The sequence below is a fragment of the Tympanuchus pallidicinctus genome, unplaced genomic scaffold, assembly GCF_026119805.1.
Source record: "Tympanuchus pallidicinctus isolate F22 unplaced genomic scaffold, pur_lepc_1.0 scaffold22, whole genome shotgun sequence".
In the NCBI taxonomy this organism is placed as follows: domain Eukaryota; kingdom Metazoa; phylum Chordata; class Aves; order Galliformes; family Phasianidae; genus Tympanuchus; species Tympanuchus pallidicinctus.
Window position 1 is genome coordinate 16,908,438 of NW_026294739.1, and position 21,168 is coordinate 16,929,605.

Sequence of the window (21,168 nt, forward strand, 5' to 3'; positions counted from 1 at the left end):
AAGGGACAGCTTTCTTTTCTGATTCCCTACAGGTTAGTGGTTTGGGAAAAGTTCAGCCCTGATTGCAGCTCAAGACTCATGAAACACTTTGGGGATTTTGCAGTTGATTTCTGTGGGTTTATTTGATTGAGAGCTTATTTGCTTTATTTAAAAAATATCTTTCTGGAAGCTCCGTTACTCATTACATTGAAAACTCTGGCAGAAAATTATTCACTAAAGCTATTTGTTCTGGGATTAAAAAAAAGCAGATACAACAGACCATTCCCCCTTCAGCAGAGTCCTTTCCATTTTCTAACCGTAAGTCCTCCTTTCATCTCTGAGCCTTTGATGATTCGATGGGTCATAGGACACAATGGTGAAGAAGAAAATATTTGAGTACATTTCAAACACACTCAAACTTTGTGGGTTTAAAATGTACTTACAGACCTGAGGCTGGTCAAAATCTCCTGTGTTTTCTGTTACGGTTCTTTAGAATCATCCAGGCAGCACTCGAAGCGTGAGAACCGCACACCTCTGAGCCCTGGCACCACCATAACATGGACATGGTAGTACACGTGGAAGAGGTTCCTCTTCTACTGTCTGCAAAATGGCAGGTGAGCAACATCAACATCACTGCAAACCTTCCATTCCTTTAAACTGAACCACCAACTTTCACTCAACCTTGGAAAAAAGCACTGTGTGACGAAAGACCAACTGTATCACTTACATCCACCAGAAGGGACACAGTCGAGACAGATGGAAAATCATACAAAAGCATAGTAAAAACAAGAAAAAAAAACACGTTTAATCACAAACTCCTTAAAAATGGAATTGAATTTGTGTTTAGGTGATGAGTCATAGTCATGCAAAGCACAGGAGGTGTGGGGTTTTACAGTAAGAATTGTGCTTAGATGCTACTGCCATCAATCCCCCATAAGTAAGACCTCTTGAGGTTTCTTCATCCTCCTGTAATTTACTCCTTTGGCTGTCTGCGGTTTCTCTTCCAAACCGTCCTTTGAAGCTTGTCAGTGTTTTTCTAGTTGGGAATGAAATGGTAATTCTGCCTGTCAAAATTTTCCCTGGTGCTGGGGAGAAAAATGTATTGTGAAGTGGTGGATGCCATTGCCTTCAAATAAGTGACGTAGAGTAATAATCTGATGCTACTTTTTTATGATTATTTGTCAATCTGTGTTTAACTCTGAGAGCTGCTATTACAATTTGCATTGCTTTCAAATGGAAGCAGGCAGGAAGGCAGAAACTGTCATGCAGTTCCAGAACATTACCCCATCACACAGCATAACTTATGTCAGCGCGTAGACATAAAACACAGAGCCATCGCTCACCAGTGTCACCAGAGCAGCTAGGACATAAAAGGGATACAAATGGACAATTTAAAAACAAATAGCTAATTGAGAATGGTTGCAAATGCTTCCTATGTGGCCTTGAGCCAAGAGCGTGAGTTAGAAAAAGATGGGCTAAAAGGCGAGTAGAATATTTTGCTGCAGCAGGGCAGCCTGAGCATCGCCTTAGCAGCTGTGTTACCCTGCCTGTGAGTTTGCTGCTGTGTGGAATGGGTTTTAAGCATATATGAACTTTTGGCACTTATTGACTGGGAGAGCTGGAGGGGTGCTGTGCTTGGCTGGCTGATGCTGCACCCCAGGGCTGTCAGCACACGGATCACTGCTTATCTCACAGACTCCATCTAATAATTGTGATTACCTGTGGCAACTCCCCAAATATGATAGTGGTGTGGAAGTGGGTGTATTTTGTTTTTAAAGATGTCACAGCTGTCAAAACACAAGGTCTCTCCGCCTCCTGTAAAGACATTTAATAGAAAGCAAACCTCCAAGGACAAAAGGTCTTTGCTCTCATCATCATTTTCAAGCTGAAATGTTCCCTTTGCCAAATTGCTCACAGGATATGGGCTGGCTACTCTCCCCTGATTCAACTACCAGAGAGGAAACCTGAGCTGTGGCCTTGCCTGTGGGGGACAGAGCAGAGCGGTCCCTCTGTGGATGTGGCAGCAAAGAGGGGATCCCACTGCAGGGTGGTCAGCAGCTCCTTATGAAGCCATCAGATGAAGGGAGAGGAGGGTGTGTGTTACGTTAGTCGGCCTGAATGCTACAGCCAAGGAGAAATACAGTGCCTAATCACCTTCATAAAGAAGTTCCCTATCTTCTGCAGAGCTGCTCCCATTTGCTGCAGCCAAGATTTTTCTCTGCCATCGCTGGGGACAGATATTTTAGTAGTAGGTAATGAGAAGGACAAGGCTTGTCGCTTGCTTCCCACCTGCTCTGTGGGCTGCGGGGCTGTTGAGATTCCTGTCTGCTGGGAATATTCAGAGTGACTTTGAACCTACGTTTTCTTCTCTGATATCACAGTTATTATGCAGAAGTCATACTTCTGATATCTACTGATAGCAGAAGTCCTTGAAGAAAAAGGTCAAAAACCTCTCATATATTAATCACTGAATTTCTACTGCTCAGGGGCTTTTCTACTTATAATCCAATGTATTTACATTTTTCCTTACTGGGGATGCTTTGTTGCATCAATTCTTATTATCTGAAGTACTGCAAGAGGATATGTCCCTGGAACTCGTACATGAACCTCTCTGGTCGTTCCTATCACTAAGAATGGACTTCACTCAATTCCCTACCTTGTCACCTCCAAAAGAGGCCAAACTGAATTGTGCTTTGGTTTTCCAAGCTTATAGCATTGTGGAAAAGATAATGAACAGCTGAGAAGTAATGAGGTCTTGGCTAGGTTTCCAAAGCCTAGGAAGTGGCAGTTGGGGAGCAGCAGATTTCTCAAACATAGCAATGAATGCACTTCTTGGCCTTGGCGCTACCAAAGCAGATGCCCGAGAGAGACTCCCCACCCTGGAGGAAGCAATTATCCCCCAGCAAGTGACCCACTGCTGCAGCAGACTGTTGTTTGCTGGCATAAGTTTGCTGCTCCAGCTGACAGCCTTTCTGTCTGAAGCTTAATGAGCACAGGATTCCTAGGAAAGGGTCATTTAGGGGATGTTATCTGTCTGAAATGTACTGACTGTACGACGTGGTGCTGCTGCCAGTGACCTTACGCGTGTTAAAATCGCCATCAGACAGCTACGGGTGAGTTCCTCCCGTCGTGAGCACTTGTTCCATGTTCACACCTCTCTTCTGCAGTCCTGAGGCTGCAGTCAGCACTCTCCTGTTCTCATTTTCTCTTCCTTCAATCCCTTCTGATGGCTTGAAAAGGTACCTGGAATTGTCACGGCTGGTACATAGGGGTAGAAGAACATAAGCCTGGGGAAAACTCAATTATAGAAGAGACTTGCAGAAGTACAGGAAGCAGTTAGATGTCCAGCTCCAACTGAATGTCCATGGAAACCTGCTGCTAAGCTCAAGTCCTCAAAATACCTATTTGGGATTGGATTATCCAAAGAGCTGAGCACCCTTGTGGAATTTGCAACAGAGTTCAGTGAATTAGCCAGTCCTCCAAAGAAACCCAACATCCTGCAGGCAGCTGTAGTACCTGGACTCAAAACCCATTTTCCTAGGCAGATGCCAGCAGTAATGTCTCATTAGAATAACTAACAAGTGTGTTTTGCTGATTGGCACTGTAGCTGCACTGACCTCTGGTTTTGTTTCACTTGAGTCTGATGTTTTGTGATTGCAGTTAATAGTGACTGCAAGGAGAGCTGAAGGAGAGGAGACAAGGGAGAAGGGGGAAAGAAAGGAAGGGGAAATGTGTTTGGTGGTGACAAGATGAGCTGCCCAGCAAATCTCACTACAAAGCAGAGAGATTTTGGAAGGATGAGCCTGAGCATTACTGACAATTGTTCTCTCAGAAATGATATTTAACTTCTCTCATTCCCAATTGAGTGCTGCCTTTGTAGACTTAAAACCTCTCCTTCCATTTCCCTCTCTTCTGTGCAATTCCCTGTGTGAGACTCAGTATTCCCCTGTCCATCAGCCTATTTCCTGCAGCAGTGCTGCTGAACTGGGCTGGACCAGAAGCCCAGCAACTTTTCCAGCTGTTTGCCATCACCCAGCTGCTGTGCAGTGTCATGCACACATGCTTCCCACATGTGCATGCATAGAAACAGGAAGCATCTCTGGCATCACGTAGATGTGTAAAAGGCACAGGTGACTGGGGGAGAGGCGGCTGGAAAAGAGGAGGCTGTGAGCTGTGCCTGGAGCAGGGCGTGTATGTGCTGTGGGCAGGGAGCAGGACACCTGTGAAAGGCTTGGAGCCGTGACTGCAAATCTGTGCTGGGAATAAGTGTGCTGTGTGCTGTGGTAACCTCGGAGCTGGCCTTCAGAAGAGCAGCTGAGGGAACAAGAGGCTTTGTATCCCTCCTCCCTCCCCAAGTGCCACCGCTATAGAGCAGTGACAGGTCGTGGTCCTAGAGATTCCAAACCCATCAGAGAACAATCATTATTGATGCCATTTACCTTTTCTCATCGTGTCTGTAAGATGTAGAGCTCCGGCCACTGGTCCAAATAAACATTTTAGAGGGTTGCCCGGTGTTGGCTTTGCTTGCTGCAGTGGGGCGATGGAAGGACCTAGGGGAAGAGTGATAGTTTTTGTCACTGCCCACCCAGTGCAGCAGACCAAGTCACACCCAGATCTGCCGTGGCTGCGCCCAGGAGGGATTATTTGATAAACTTGAGCTGAAATGTAAAGTAGTGAGAATGGCAAATTGGCAGAGGGAATGAAGGATAAATTTTGTTTGCCCCCTGGTAAAATATGCTGCACAGTTTGCAGGCTTTGCACCATGAACAAGAAATCATTGGCAGTTTAAGAAAAGGTAATAGCTGCATCCAATGTTATGGTGGCATTTTGTTGGGAGAAAGTGGCTGTTTAAGCAAATGCATGCTTATTGCAATTTATTGGCTACACAATGGCCCTCAGTGAGATGAGGTTTTCAGGAAAGGTGTCTGAATGAGGCAGAAGTATGAGACATAAATGCAGTGTTTTATGGAATTGTATCTGATGTGACAAAGATGTCTTTTCCCACAGAAAAATTACTGTCTCAAAACCATTTGGCCAGATCGGGTAGAGCTTTCTCTGAAGCTAAAGAAGTATGATTTGCTTGATATTTCAACCTGGGCTTCAGGGATTTTTCTTCCAATATCACTTTTCAAGAGATTTCTCTAACATCCCACAGAATAAGCTCCTGCCTGGGGCTTCTGTGTTTCACAGGGGCATCAGACAGGTGATGCCTTCTCCAGTCTCAGAGGTTTCATTTCAACTTTAACCCTTTACTGCAATTAGATCTCACAAATGTGAAATACAGCATCGAATGGACCTCAGGAAGTATTTCTCTTTTGTCTGGACCTGCAGAACTGCCCTGATTTAAGGCATATTTGCTATATCTCGTCCTAGAAGATTGTGGATACCCTGGATTAATTGAATATGAATAACTATCCTTATGGATTGCAGTTAAATAATTGCATAAGTAATATGGATATTGCCAGTGGAGCTTCCACTCCCCTCACAATTTCTCCAAATCTGCTCATCTGAGTGCAGTGAAGTTGGCTATAATCTCCATTTCTGGAGATTGGGCCATACAGATTCACTGTATTTCACGTTACTTCTTTGCTTAGCACTTTGTGCTTTCGGGTGTTTGTGAGAAAAGTTAAAGAAAAAAATGAAATATGCAGGATTTTGAATGCTTTAATGGAGGAGTTCATACACTGGAACTCACTGAAAAATACACCCAGCTGTTGATGCTGCCATCAGAGAAGGCACGTGAACTCCTCAGTGCTCCTTTCCTGGAAAAGTCTGTAATGCCACTATGTACGTAAACACGGTGATTTCAATATTTGCATAGCGATGAACCTGGGAGAATACTGAAATCCAGCTGAGGTGGCTGCAGGGAAAGACAGGCATGGCAGGGAGCCAGAATCCATGTGTACACAGATGGGCTGCTGGGTGACATGGCTGAGTACTATCTGGCATGGCTTTGTGCTGCATTCATGCACAGTAAACTGGACAAGACAGTGGTTCCAAAGAAGGGAGGCAATGGAAATGGACTCTTCTCTAGTCTTTTCTTCATGTATATTGTCATCTCTGCAGGTCTTTGTGCCAGTAAAGCCTCTTTTCTTTCTTACAACCACAGTAGGTAAGTACTGGGGAATCAACAAGAAGAAGTCCTTCCTTCCTGTAATAACTGTAGTTTAGAAGGTGAAATAGCATCTATCAGCCACCAGCTAAGAAGTGTTTTTATAGGGATCACAGACATAAATTTGTGTTGTGAGATATTGGGTCTAATCCTACTCTGGTGCTTCTGCACTGAGCAGTTCAGGAGAGTGCAGAGCATCTACCTGGAGGCTATGATGGCATTTGGTCTGAGACCTCTGCCAGGCTCAGTCCCGGGGCTCCTTACTGCTGGAAAATAAAACGATGTTTGTATTTACCACTGCTGCCTTGAGGGTACAGGATGGAAAGCCTGGCTGGCTGGACTACTATGTCCTGATTGCTCCCAGAGATGGTGGTGAGTGCTATCAGAGTCTGTTCCTAATTAGGAAAACCCTGGGCACTCGTTAAAAGAGATCAGCAGCTTCTGCTGCCTGCTTGAGTCCTTGTCCTTCCTGGGCAAGGAGTAGACCCACAAGCTCCAGAGCACATCACGAGAGAGCCAGAGGGTGATGGCTGGTGATGGCTGGCAGTGAGGGGCTGCCCCACTGGGGTGATGCCAGAAGGGAAGAGAGGTGTCCTTCCTCTTCTAACGTCAGAGAGATTTCAGAGTCCCTCATGGCACCGGTGCCTAGAAGCAGACCATATGTGATGGTGTTAATGCTGCCTGCTTCATTAGCTGGGCAATCTGAGCTAACGGTCACTGTTTAACACACAATTGCACACTTAATCTTGTGTAAAATCCTAACTCTGATGACATCATGGAAGCTACTCCAGAAGTCAGATGGAAGTCGCTAAATTTGTGTCTCCTTTAGGCAAAGGTTAGCTCTATGGTGCAACATCTGCTGTTTCCTACTCACAGCTATGCAGTTAACTGCTAAGCTGAGATTCTCCTGTCTGCATCCAGAGATGACCCTGGGGAGTTTGCTAATCCTGGTATGGAAGTAATGTAAGAGCCAGAATCAGAACAAAAACAGAGCCTGAAACATCCAGCTCCCAGGTATGGCCCATTGCAGTGTGAAGGGGTAGATGGAAGTGGGGTTGCACCAGGGAGAGGTTGAGTAAAAATCCAGTGGGGTTGTTAAAATTGAGCAGATCAGCACCAAACTGGCAATTCTCATGTTGTGACACTATTCATGGAGCAATGTTTCCTCAAAATACTTCTTTTCCCTGCAGGGCCCAGTGCCTGCTTGCCTGAATTCCACTTATCTGTGGCCAGAGCAGAAGAACAGCCAGCATGGACTAAGAGGAAAAGCAATAAGTTAACTTATAAAAGAAATGCATTCACATTAGTGGAAGACAGTTACCACTTAGGGAACATTTAACGCCCTGCCAGCAGCAACACTAAATCGTGAAGCAGCAACAGCGATGTCAAACGGTGTATTTCTGCCTCGTGACCAGACCTTGCTGTACTGTGAGCTAATGAGCACGGCGTGGGACAGAATGACATAAATAACTGCTCTTGTTGGAGTATCCCAGGAGCTCCTGGTGCACTCAGTGACTAATCCAGCCAGCAAACGACCTTGAATTTGGGGTTCCTCATTACAGCAAGGGAAAACTGGACAATGGGGAGCTGGTGCTAATGTACTAATGAGTTCAGGAAGACTGATCGCTAATGATGCTGCATTAATGATTTCACCTCTGTTTCTGGCCTTTCTCCTAAATCTCCCTTGAGCTGAGGGCTGAGCATCCCACTTGGTTTTTGAATTAAAGGAGGATCGTGCCTGGGACAGATCTCACTGCACTCCACTGGCACAAATGTGGCTAAGATGCTCCATGTCCCAAGGAGAAAGATGAGACTGCTAGATACAACTGAAGCCATCACATGGGTGTAACTTAGCTATGTGCAGAATACATGGGCTTATGGTTTGTTTTCGAAGACAAACTTTTTTTAACTTCAGGCCATCCCTTATAATTATTAAATCCTTCTGCCCAGTATTACACATTAGTCAAAGGGTTGTTCAGAAAATCTGAGTCATACTTCTTTACTACATGATGACATCCAGTACTCACTTCAAAATTAAATATTCCAAGGTAACCTCTAAATCATCCAGATTTGCATGTCATGATCTTTTTTTCTCCTGTACTGATTTTATGTTTTGTGGAAAAAATTTCAAGCCTTATTGTTCAATTTTTTCTTTAAGCCCTCAGGTTCTTTCCTACCTGGCTCCAAGAGCTACCTGCCTGTTATGAGTCTAGGTAGTCCACTACCTATAGAGCAGACTTTATAGTCTATACTTCTGCTTATCTTTTTGACTTCTCTTCCTTCTTTTTCCCCAAAGCCTCTTTCTATCCATTTCTATCTCCATGATAACTTGTTTCATCCCAGGTGACTTAGCTGATCAAAATGACCACTTTTTGAAGAAATTCTTGCATACACAGATCAGCTACAAGAGAGGGAGCTGCTGCTTGTTGCTGCAAATAAGAGTCACATCCTTTCTTCTTTGGTGACCTTCTGGGCCACCTCCAAGAGCCCTGAGAATGTGGCTCAGATTCCTCATTCACCTCATTCAAAGGCTGTGCCAGTCCCCCTGCTCTACCTGGCAGAGGCCACCTTGAGCTGGCAGAGTGAAAAACCAGCCCCATTTCTCCCATGTTTTGGTGCTGCTGGGTTTATAATCAAAGCACGAGGCAATGCCTCTCTTGGCACATTGCAGTTGCTGGGGATAATTGTCCCCTTTGCCTGTCAAGGCTCTGCAGACATTTTTAGCTTTCTGTGCTTTGTCAGTTGTAAATTGATTTGAATCTATGTAGAAAGTGACACGTTGGACAAGTACTGTTATCATCTCTGTTGTTCCTGGTGTTCACTTGTAACATGGACTGGCTTTGGGAGGATGTGTAGCAAGGTCAAGTGCTGGGTCACAAACCCCACGTTGGAGAGCAGAGACAGTGGGTGGTCCCATCAGCAGGGACATCTCCTCCAGCTCCGTGCAGCTATGCCTCAGTGTCACACTGTTCCAGAAAAAAATCTGGTCTGAGAAGTGCATGGTTTTTAAACATCCCTGAAGAGATCTTTCAATCTTTCCTCAATTGAGGAAGGCAGCACTAAAACCCTGTTAAAACCCTCCCTGTGTGGGAACACAAGGAAGGGGTGACAGGGAGGGCACCAGCTGCCACAAAGGAAGAGTGGGTTGGAGAGTGCTGTGGTTGGGAAGAGGGGTGAAAGCAGGGAGAGATGAATAACCATAAGGCAGCACCCCAAGGAAAAGCAGAAACAGCTGGAGCAGATAGGGCGAGAGTGGCTTTTCTCTCACCTAAATCCTTGAGTGGCTCAATCATTTTTATCTCCTTTGAGTCCAACCCTGTGCCATCGAGAGCACCACTCAGAACAAAGCGAAGGCAGAGGCAATGCTGAAAGGACAGCCCAGTGGGAGCTGAATGCTCTGTCACTATTTATTTTTGAGTCCACATTTGGATTAGCTGTAAAGAGCTGTGTGGATAAGCAAGCAGGCAATTACAGCTGGGACATGCTGCTCATGAATGGAAATGGCTCCAATCTGCTCAGGACATATTGAAATTCTAATTCAGTTAGATTCCTTTAGTTACAGCGTGCATCACAAGCACTAAAAGCGATCGGATTAAAAAATAAATACAAGTCGTATGCTGTCTTTGGTCTGTCTTCACTGTTCTCCTTTCTCCCCCTTCCCTCCCCTATGTTAGCTGTTGTTTAACTTTATTTTCTGTGGCAAAATAGAGTGGTCTGCATTGAATAGCTTGTTAATTTTTATGAGAGTCTGGCAGTCTGCAGCTGGCTGAACGTGCTCACTGCTAACGGGTAGACAAATCCAAAGAATAACTGAGGTTTCACGTGTCGTGTCTTGCTAAAGGCCATTACTCAGTGGTGTTTGCATTACTGCAAAAGTGCAGGTGCAAAACCGAGGTACAGAGCAAGGAGACTGTTTGTACAACTAAGGAATGGCCTTGATGGGGAAAGGGAGATTTAATAATTCCGGGATACAGACACAACTGAGGTATGGAGCTGTGAAGTAAGCATCTCTATGGGAAAGCCAAACACCCAGTTCTGATCTCACAAGCAACCTTCCTAATTTTCTTAGTACAAGAGGGTAAATTTTTGCAGGATAAATACTCTGTTGTTTCTCATCTTTTCAGAACACATACCTCACCACCCGTAGCCATTTGTTACTTAATACAATCAGCTGTTGCAATCAGCTTCACCAAGTAGAATTTTGCATGCAAACACCATAGAAGGATACCGGAAATAATTTTTCATGCATTAATTTCATATAATTTCCACTTTATGTGTCTATATTCTATATTCCATAGAGGAATTCTATAGAGGAAGCTGCCTATTGGCTTTGGAGCCTAAGTCATGGGCAATACAGCTTCATCTCCATAGACTGCTGAACTTCTTTTATGTTTGCTTTGCCCACTGGTAGGGGTCTCCAGGTCCCTTGATACAGACAGAAACCTCCTGTCTAAGTGGAAGAAACAAAATAAAATCCTAATTTTTTGCAGGAAAGGTGCATGACCCAGAGAACAATTTCCAGAAGAAGAAGAGGGAAGCATTTCTGATAGATTCATTTTCACATACCAAATCCAGCCTGGGGAAAAAGACTGAGAGAAAGTTACACGTGAAATGGGATACAATAAGATGGAAGATTAGAAAGACAGGGAATGTAACATGAGGTAAGAACAATGTGCTCACAAGAGAGTAGAAATGTCTACGTATTCCACAAAAGTAGTCACAAAACCTACTGAAGTAGTGGAATGAAATGGACAGGAAAGCTGGTGGAGTGAAGTGAGTCAAATGACTACTGAGATGAGGCTGATGAGCTGTGTTTGGTGCCGTAAAAATCACTGTAAGAACCAAATCACCTGCTTTGTGGGTGAGTTCAGAGCATGATATGCTGGATGGTACAAATACAGACATAGCCTCCTTAAAAAACCAATAGATTGGGAGCTTATGAGTCTTGGTATAGATGTCTTCTTGTAATATACTTTTTAGCATAAAACCAATTTTTCTTGAGAGTCAGGAAAAAAAGATGATGAGAAAGAACAAAAGCAAAGTCTCTATAAGAGGGAACAATGTGCCTATGCCCTCTATGCAGTTTTGAAACAACAAAGAGAACAAAATCTCTGCAGTCCTCTGAGGCCAGCAGTGCTCTGAACAGTGAAAGGGCCACGTCCCCAAAACAAAAGCCCAATGTATTTTGGTCTAGAAGTGAAAACAATGGCAAGAACAGGCACAGATGCTTCTGTTCCTCATATGACAATAATCTATATTAATTACAGCAAGCGTCCAGCTTCGAGCAATGTCACTGCAGTGCTATTAATGTTTGAGAGTATTGAGTTTCTAAGGAAGTGAATGTCTTTTTCTCTCCCTAATCATGATTACTTGGTTTAGTACTTGAGCTAAGCTTTTATTTAACCAAGATAAATGGGTATTTCCAAAACCAGCCTGTTAACACTATGCATCACATTATTACTCTTCTCTAGAATTTCTTGCCTTGTTTGCTATTTTATATAGCTGCTGAACACAAATAACAATAAGGAGGAACTGTGCAGAATTCCTTAAGGATTAAAGATTAAAAAAAAATTAATAAATCTGATTTTGACTCATTACTTCCATCTGTAGTGATAATATCTCCCCTCAACCAGCCTAACACAATGTTTTCCCTTCTATCATTTCGCTCCCTTGAAACATGAGCTTTCACATCACTTTTCTGCAGACACCACCAGCCTGGCTGACTAATATTTGTTGCTTTCTATTTGGAATCTCTCTGTCATTTAAGCTTATGTGCCAACACTGTAGGTTAACATTCAGAAGACCAGATGGGGAATTAGAGGCACAACTTCTGTCAGCAATAATGGGGCTTCTGTGCTTCGTTTCCCTTAGGGCATGGGGAATGTTTCTCTTTTCAATAGCTCTTAAGTGTGCATCCAAGGCATGTTAGAGGCCTGCCCAGAGTGCCACACAGCTGGCATAATTCCCCAGTTTTCTTTGGTGGGACCTCCATCGCTCAGCCAGGTCTCACCCAGCTTCTCCCACACACCTGAATGCCTCTGCTGAGCCCCTGCTGAAGGAAACAGCGCTGTGAACAGAGATGTGCTTTCCCTACTTTCTAGGGAAACTTCAAAATTGCCTCTTAATTTTCACCCTTTTTGAAGATTTTATTAAATTTCCTGCCTTTGTCTCTCCTAAGAATCCCTGAAGCCCGGTAATCAAATGGATTGCATTCAAATAAAAATGAAAAAAAGCTGTATTTTACATCACAGCAGCACAGCACCTTTTTTTTTTTAATTATTATTTCAATATTATTATTATTATTTTGAACTCATGACCAAGAATGCAACTAAGGTAGGTTTAATCCAAAATGTTTCTCATAAATGGGTTCTCATCAGATTCTGCTTGTTTCTAAAAGCTAGTATTTGAATTCCTCAAACTATGTAGGTCAGTTTAAGCAAAGATACCTGTGGGAAAGGTCACTAAGCCATCAGCTAGAACCCTGCAGCTGGCCCTGCTGCAACACTGATGTGCCTCACTGTAATACAGCATAGGAAGTAAATAAAAGCTGATCATCTCCCTCCTAATGTGTTCAGAGGGCTTTTCTCCTGTATTAATTTGATAGTAGTAATCCAATTACAGCAAACGTCTTCAGAGGCTGTTGTAATGTGGATTGCAGTTTTACTTCATAAGATGTAACTCTCACTCCCAGCTGCTCCTCTCTCTTACATTGGAAATACTGTTGTGAATTTCCCATTTCAATGTTTTTATTCTTTGAAAGCTGGTGTAAAAACTTAATGAAGTCTATCAGTTCAGTTCAGTGCTCCTTGGTATGTACTTCAGAAGAGACTGGTATGTGATTCTCCTCCTATTTACATCAGTGAGATCAGGAGCTGAATGCAGAAGGAATCAAGGAGTAGGGCAATGGCACAGAACTTGTCAGCACCAGAGCAAACACATTTCTTCAATTTGTTTTGTTCTTTTGGGACCACAGCCTTGGTCCAATCCCCAGCTGGACTAACACTGGAAGTTTTTGTGGAATAACACCTTAAACTGGAAGGAGGTTCTAGAATCTAAACAAAATCCTTGCTGAAAGAATGCTCAAAAACTCAGTTTTGACCTTTATGCAAGCCAGAAAAGAGTGTCTGTAAGGATTCAAAAATCGATGTAGAATATTTTGTCCTGTAGTAAGTTTGTGATTTCGTCATAGTGTTTGTATTTCTACCTTTTGCCACACTGGAAATTTGAGTCAAATGTTCAATCAAAGTTGAGCATTTTATCACCCTTCTGCTCAAATATCTGCTTAAAAGGTAACAACAGCAGCTCTATAAGTGGTAGATGTATTAAGACAAGGAAAATCAATCTTTTGCACTGTATATAAGGTAAGATTTTTAAATTATATATCTATTTTAATATCCTGGTGGAGCCATGTGCTATGAGAACGCGTTACCATCAAAAATGGTCTGCCACCAACACCTCACAGCTGTAGGAAAACACGGCTACTTGAGTACTTTGGCTGCCATAGTGCTCCACAGTGAGATCTGTCTGCTGGTGGGAGGTTCGGAGCTCACAGCAGGGGCTTTGCTATGAAACCCATTTGCCAAGTGGGAACTGGCAATTCAGTTCCTCTCCCTTGGGTGCAGAGAACAGCAGTATCTATTTAATCTGGAGTTTAGAAAGCTGGAACAGAATTGGAGAGATCGTTGCCCAGAACCTTTCCATCTTCCATTTATACCTCGAGGAATGTTTTTCTTCACCATTGCATTCAAAGCTCTCATTTCACTCACTGCTGCTGCAGCAATGTGTTTTTGGTAGCCAGCTCCTTCTGGAGTTTTCAGGCTGGCCCTGCTGTGAAAATCAACAGAGTATGGCAGAAACACTCATCCAAACCATTGCTACCATCGGCCCTACCCTAGGATACACCACCAGTGTTAAGATGCAGGAATACACCTGGTTCTGGTTCTGCAGGTTTTGATGCTCAGAATTAAATCCCTGAGGTATGCAAGCACTGAGCACTGGCCACTGAGCAATGATATCTATGTGCATGTTAGAATCACAGAATCACTAAGGTTGGAAAAGACCACTAACATTATCTAATCCAACCACCCACCTACAACAATACTGCCCACTAACCATGCTCCTATGCACCACATCTCCATGGTTCTTGAACACCTCCAGGGATGGTGTTTCCACCTCCTCCCTGAGCAGCCTGTTCAAGTGCCTGAGCACTCTTTTGGAGAACAAATTTTTCCTAACTGTTCTCACTCCACATCATTTGCAGTAAACGCAAAGCAGTCAACTGAGCTGGAACGTCAGGCTGGCTCCAGGACTGCCCTGTCCTTGGTCACCCCCCAAAGAGCATAATTCCAAACACTGCCCCGCAGTAACAGCAATTCAATAAATATCAGAGTATTTCCTGTGGCATCTGCACTGCCACTTCCATGAAAAACACAGAGCTGATCTAGGAATAGTTAATTTGGGTGTTGTAATACAATCAAGGTGAAAAGCAGCATTGGAAGACTGCCTGTGGATTTCAGAGTCCCCATAGTTAAATTAAATGTCATCATACTACATGTGGCTGCTGATTTCAGGTTTGCTAATTTGTAAAACAATGTGAAGAACATGCTGCAATTGAGAGTGGAGCAGCTGAATTATAGGTACTTATACAGCACAGTAGGGATATGAATTCTCTTTATTGCACAAACCTGTCTCTAATTAATAGAAATAGTAACATTTTCTTGCTCTGCTTTCATTAATTCAGACCTATAGCTTTGGAAGACTGGATTGGGCTAGGAATTGTTTTGGTTTTTTTTTGGAAGAACAGGACAGAACCACAGGACTTCCTTGACTTTTCAGCATGAGTCCTGATCTCCTCCAATGTGCAAGGAGCGAAATTACTAGCAGAGCCCTGCTGTGTGCAACAAACCATCTGTCACCATAATTGTAGCTTTGTTTTTTTCCCCCATACTTCTGGGAGAAAAGACCTAAACTTCCCCAGCTGTCTGAACTGAGCATTATGAAATGTATTTTAGAACTTTGAGAAACAGCCACAGCACGTCCAAAGCCTGCTTAAACCCCAGCAGCTCTCCACTGGCGCTGGCACCTGCTGATAAAAACTGGCTTGGGGCTTTACCTAACAAGCTGCAAACGATCTGAACAGCCATGACTCCTTCAAAGGGAGTTTTATAGGCCTTTCCTCTTCTCTGAGGAAGCATAAACATATCAAGCCCTCAAATTATGCTTTATTTATCTCAGCGGAATGGCATGATATTGTTCCCACAGAAGCACTGGTAATACTTTACCAAAGCAGACCGGAGGGAATGGCACGAGGAGCTGAGGCATGAGTTGGTTTAGCCATTGGTGGTAAACACTGAAATATAGCGTTGGCTTCAGCCTGGGTGTATTTTATTATTTTGAGTGTTTCAAGGACTAAAAGCAAGGGCTCTCTAGAAGGGTGATGGAAAATTGTGAAAGCTGAATAGCTACATGAGGGGCAGAGGACTTCACTTTGCCTGGCAGAATGCTTTGCCCCAGTGGGGACAGCAGCCATGTCCCTCTCAGGGTCAGAGGTGTGGAAATAGGTATGGCAGGCAGGACTTTCTTCCCAATGGCTCATTGAAAAAATATTAATCTTCATAGCTTTCTTACATGAAGTACATACTGACCATTGAACTGCTCTAAGAAGGGCCTTTCATTGATATGACTCCTTAGCCAAGCGTAATGCAATTAAACGATTGGATTTCATTAAGCATATTGACAGGGTGTCAGTGACGATTTCCATTCCTCCCATTATTTCTATAAATAAAGTCATCTGCCATAATCAGAAAATATAACGTGCTAAGACCTCCATTAATTCTTCCCCATACTAATCTGAGAGCTGGGCAGATGTTTATTAATACCTTGTTACACCGCATTCATCAGCTGTTTCCAAAAATAGAAAGGCTGAGACCTGATCTCTTGCTGAAGGTTAAATGAGAACAGATCTGCCTAAATCTAGACTTCTGATTAACTTTTTGACAATATTTTTGTTATTTATCAAAATATTTCTTAAACTTTTACCCTTTCCCTCTTTTCAGTGTGCTTTGGACTATATGTGAAGCTCAACGGTGCTCCAATCCCTCCAGCATGGAATTCCTTTAGCAGAGGTCTTGAAGTTTCTTTGGATTTCCATGGAGCTGAATGACATCAGCCTGTGACCTTCCCAAGTATTTAAAGAGAAGAAGTGTCCAGGTCCACTCCATTCAGTTCTGGGCCCTTGCTGGAAACTGCCAGTGGGTTCTTGTGGATCGGTGTGAGAAACAGAAGGAAAGGGTGGATATGCACTGAGCTGTGAGGGTGCTGGGGCTTACCTGTGGGTTGCCATGCATCCCTCTGGGTTCCTAGAGGCAGGTTTTGAGCTGATTAAACTTCAGCTCCAAGTCATTTCCCACTGTCACCTGTGCTGGCTCTTCTACTACACAATTTACTTTGTGAAAGTACTTTTGTCCTGTTCTTTAGAATTTTGTGCTCAATAACCTTAGGTCACTTTCTGATCTTCCTCTCCTTTCCTATTTGTCTAGCTCTTTCTTTCTCTATCCCCACTCTATTTTCCTCAATATCACCTGGGGCCGATCCATTTACTGACAGGGTTGGTGCAAGCCAGTGCATTTCCATCCAAGTTATATCAGCAAAACAACTGTTCTGTGACCACTACAGATGCTTATCTTTTGTGCACAGTGCCCATGGCTACAGGGTTGTATCAAGAGAGCTCTGAGGTTCAGGCTGAAGCCAACCCCCTGCTTGCTCACGCTCCTAGTGTGCTCAGGCTGCCTAAAGGGACTGGAGGCACCTGATTTCTGGGCTGAGCCAAATCAGGTACAAACAATGCTGATTCACATCAGCTGTTCATAGAAACAGAACATAAGATATATGTCTGCCTTACTGCACTGAGACTGCAGTTGGGCCATTTTCATTATTTTGTGAAAAGCTAAATCTTGCTGACAGAACTTTGTGAACTTCTCCTGAAGGACCTAGCCTCTCAGGTTAAAATGGAGTTGCTTTTTTTTTTTCCCCACTTAAATGATAATTATTGTAAATTTTTTTTTTTTGCAAACTCTTAATATTTTCAAGTACACTAATAAGGCTGAGATGAAACTGTGTATGTCTTATGACCTTTTCTTCTCTGAATACTGAGCAGTTTCACTTCCATATTTAAAGCCAGACAATGTGTGGCTCTTCTCATGACTGAGATTTACTTTCAAGGGTAAGATGTAATGCCCTGAAATGGGTTTGGTAGCTCTTGGTTGGAGCCTGTTTTGGTGTGTTTTGGCCACCCTTGAAACAAAACTAGAGCGTGTTGAGAGTTGCTCAGGGTTGGGGCTGGCCTCTTCTTGCTGCTACATCCAGCAGCAACAGCTGGGGGGGCTCTTGGTCTTCATCAGGCCTTAAAGAATAATTTGAATAATAATAATTTCAAGAGAGGTCAGCACACTACAATGGTGGATAGGCATGGCCTAAAGCCTAACAGGTGGCCATCAGTCCAAATCCTAGATTGATGAACTGGCTGGTGGGAATTTTGAAGTACAAGTGGTGTTGGCCAGCACAACCTATCATGCCACTACCTCACCCCTTGCCATCCCAGTGTCAGAGATAGCAAGGCAGATGAAAAATGGCTCGTCAAACCAACAAACAGGGTCTGCATCAAAACTTTTCTGGATCTCAGGAAAAAGGAAGTGGGTGCAAAACTACACTGCTTCAACCTGCCGAACAGATGTAGGTGGCTATTCATGCTGCTGCTGTTCTCTCTCCTGACTTGATTTCAATAGTACTCAAACCTTTAATTTGACAAATTCATTTGAAAGTTCTGTAAGAAAAATCAAATAAAAAATCTTATTCTGCTTCCACTGCTTTCTAGCTCCTGCTCTCCTCCTTAGAGCTGGATGCTGCTTATCTTGTCTGTCATCTCTAAAATTATCCACTTACTTTTAGCACTCTCTTCCCCTTTCCTGGTACTGCTTTTGCAGAAATGAACGTAAGCAGCTATTCTTTGGGTTAGTATTTCAATTAGTTTTAAATTGCACATTTCTATTTCCTAGGTCCTTACTTATTTATTATTATTTCTATTGAGTCTTTTTCTGAGTGTCTGCACTGATTCTGATAAATCAGTTGGATGCTTGTCTCTATAAACAGATCAATATCTTTTGGACTGCGCTTTCTGAAGCAGTAGATCGAGAGGCTTGCTTCTAACTTGAAAGCCTCTGTGTGGAATTTATTAATATATCCATCCGTTACAAATGTAAGATTCGTAAAATAACTTCAACCCAGTTAAAAATAAGTGGATTTCTTCATGGACAGTCCTATTTAGCAGTTGCCAGTCTTACACCTTTTTACTTTACAGACTCCCTCAGTCCATTAAGGGAACTGATACTACGTGTGTCGTGACAAAGTTCTTTCCAGAGCTGAGGGGGTTGGGATAATTACTGGCCTTGTTAATTATGGGTCCCAGCAGAAAAGGAGCATCGTGGGCACCTCCAAGGGATACAGCTAATCCCTTGGGATCTAAAAGAAGTAATTTGACTGGAAGAGATCTCCCATCTCAAATGGTAAATGCTCCCTTCTCCTAAACTACAGGAGAAAAAACAACAACAAAACAACCCTACATCCTTTAAACTGATACTGAATTGAAACTGGGCACAAGCCAAGAGTTTCATTTTTTTTCCTAGCTTGTTCAAAAAAGACCTGTTTGCACTGTCTTTCTCTAAGCCTATTTTGGGCTAAATAAGAAAATGCAGTTCCACAAAATCTCTGTGTGAAGCCAGCAGAAACACCGTAAGATAATAGTGCTGCAAGATAAGGGGGATTAAGATTACCTCTGGGCTTTTTTAAGAAATAAAGGGTGAAAAAGTTAATGGAATGCTCAAATGGGAGATGTTGCTGGGACCTGCAAAAAGTGATAGACTGAGATAGCTTGGTGCACAGTAGGTGCTTTGTGTGGAAGACTGTTACTTGGCCAGCCTTTTCCATGTGGATTGAATTCCACACGGATTATGGCATGGTGCCTTTAGGAGCTATGGGTAATGAAGGTGATAATTTCCAGCTGATGTACACAGTAAAGTGGCTGGAGCACAGTGATTTGGCCATTGGCATAATGAGAAATACAATGGCTGGCAATACAATGGCATAATCATTGCAAGGTGGGCAGTATGTCTCCTGTTGGCTAGAGGATCCCTTGGAGGTTGTGCTGTTTGTTACCACAGTGGAAGGCTCTGTCTATTGATTACACCTCATTTAGGAAAGTCTAATGGTTGCCTCCCATCCACTTATGATTTTTCTGTGCCAATTTTTTTCTTGCTTAATGCAGGAAAAGGCTCTGGTGCAAACGCAACAGTGCCTCCTGCGTTCTGCTTTCTGTTGTGGAAATTAAAGTTGCCTTAATGACTGTGGTGAGTCTGAGTGGAATATTCTACAGAGACAGTAAAGGCCGCTGACAATCCAAATGCAGTGGAAGCCTGGTCTGGCTGGAATTGAAGCTGAAGTAATATTTCTATTGTACTTAAAGGACATCAGCCTCAGCCTCAGAAGAGCGCACTTCAGATTGAACTTCTCTGCTTTTGCAGAGATCCTATTAGATTTGCAGAGTTGATATTAGATTTGCTGTGTGCTATGAGAACATTATTCAGTTAAATTACTTTTTCATTTAATAATACATTCTTTTCTACAAGGATTTTTTTTTAAGTCCTTTCTACCTGTTTGCCTTCAGCTGGTTAGGGAACTCATGCTGGCTTTCTGTCTTGAATTATTGCACAGTGTTGCTCTACAGAATTAAACAGCTCTCACCCACTTCTCAAATGAGTGTCTCTGTGCTAAACTTCTTGTCTCCTGGGCAGAGTGTCTCTGTTTTACTGCTGGGATCAAACCAGGAAGACCTTGAGTTACTGGGAAACTTAAATCAAAAGAAAGTCTTGAACCTAAGCGTTTCCTCATACCTGAGCCTTTTCTATTACAGCATGCAGGGAGGCTTTGTGGGCCCATTTCCAATGAAACACATCTCTGAGCTCCAAACTCTATTATATTATTTGTAGTATTTACATTTGTAATGCTGGCAGTGTACTAAGTGCTTTGTAGAGACACTGGAAGACAAAGTCCCTACCCAAAGAGCTTAATATTCATATTTTATTCAAAATGAAAAGTATTCCTACTTTGAGCCTGTAAGACACCGGATTAAAAAGGCTTTTCTCTGTATGCCTGTATACAGAAATACAGCCCCAAGGGGAGCAAAGGAGGCAGCTGTGAAGGGAAGGGGAGCCAGCACTGCAGTGCACAAAGCAACCAGGAGATGTGCTCCCAGGCTGGGATCCTCATGGAACCTTTGTCCCCATGAGCCCATCTGGGATCAGAAATAAGAATATAGTGCACAGTTCCCTAGCCCTGACTGCACTATTCCTGATATTTTGTCGCATCATTATTACTTGCTATTTCTATGTAAGCACATGATAGTGATGAAATTAATTCATTAATAATAGCATTTGAAGAAATCTTTGAGAAAAGCTATGTTCCTCCATGAGGTATACTTGAAGTTCAGTGGAAGAATCATAGAATCATTAAGGCTGGAAGAGACTACTAAGATCGCCAAGTCCAACCCCAAACACACCCCATGAGTCCCACTGACCACATCCCTCAGTGCCACATGTCCATGCTTCTTGAACACCTCCAGAGATGGTGACCCCACCACCTTCCTGGGCAACCTGTTCCAATGAAGTGAAACTAGGCTAACTTTGCCATAACAAACAACAGGGAGAGTGAAGTGGAACACAGTGTTCAGGAAGGGAACAGGGAGTGCATCTAATACATGTCTGAGCAGAATGCAAATCTACCACTACACACAGGGAGAAGCAGAGCCAAGAGTTTTGGAGCCCTAAGTTCTCCAGCTAGCTGCAGAAGTTCAACGTGTTTCCATGAGTTATATTTGTAAAAACAAGATTGGGATTAGCAAACGAGTAAATTAAACTGGGTTTGAGCAAAGAGATTTGAAAGTAGATTTAAGCATTCCAGTCATTGCTGGCTTTGCCTCCAACAATTTTTTTCCTTTTTAAACAGTCCATGAATTCTTACTGGATCTG

At 43.1% G+C, this 21,168-nt stretch overlaps 1 protein-coding gene across 5 annotated transcripts in view; it reads right to left on the reverse strand.

The window, feature by feature from the left end:
• Positions 1 to 21,168, reverse strand: part of LOC128082428 (calcium-activated potassium channel subunit beta-2) — a 115,342-nt gene that overhangs the window by 9,495 nt on the left and 84,679 nt on the right. For 4 of the 5 annotated variants that reach the window (XM_052686547.1, XM_052686546.1, XM_052686548.1 and 1 more), the window contains exon 2: positions 4,419 to 4,529. The exons of the other annotated variant lie outside the window; for it this stretch is intronic. In XM_052686547.1, the coding sequence (XP_052542507.1) occupies positions 4,419 to 4,529 (111 nt within the window). The remainder of the gene's footprint in view (positions 1 to 4,418; positions 4,530 to 21,168) is intronic. 5 annotated transcript variants of the gene reach the window in all.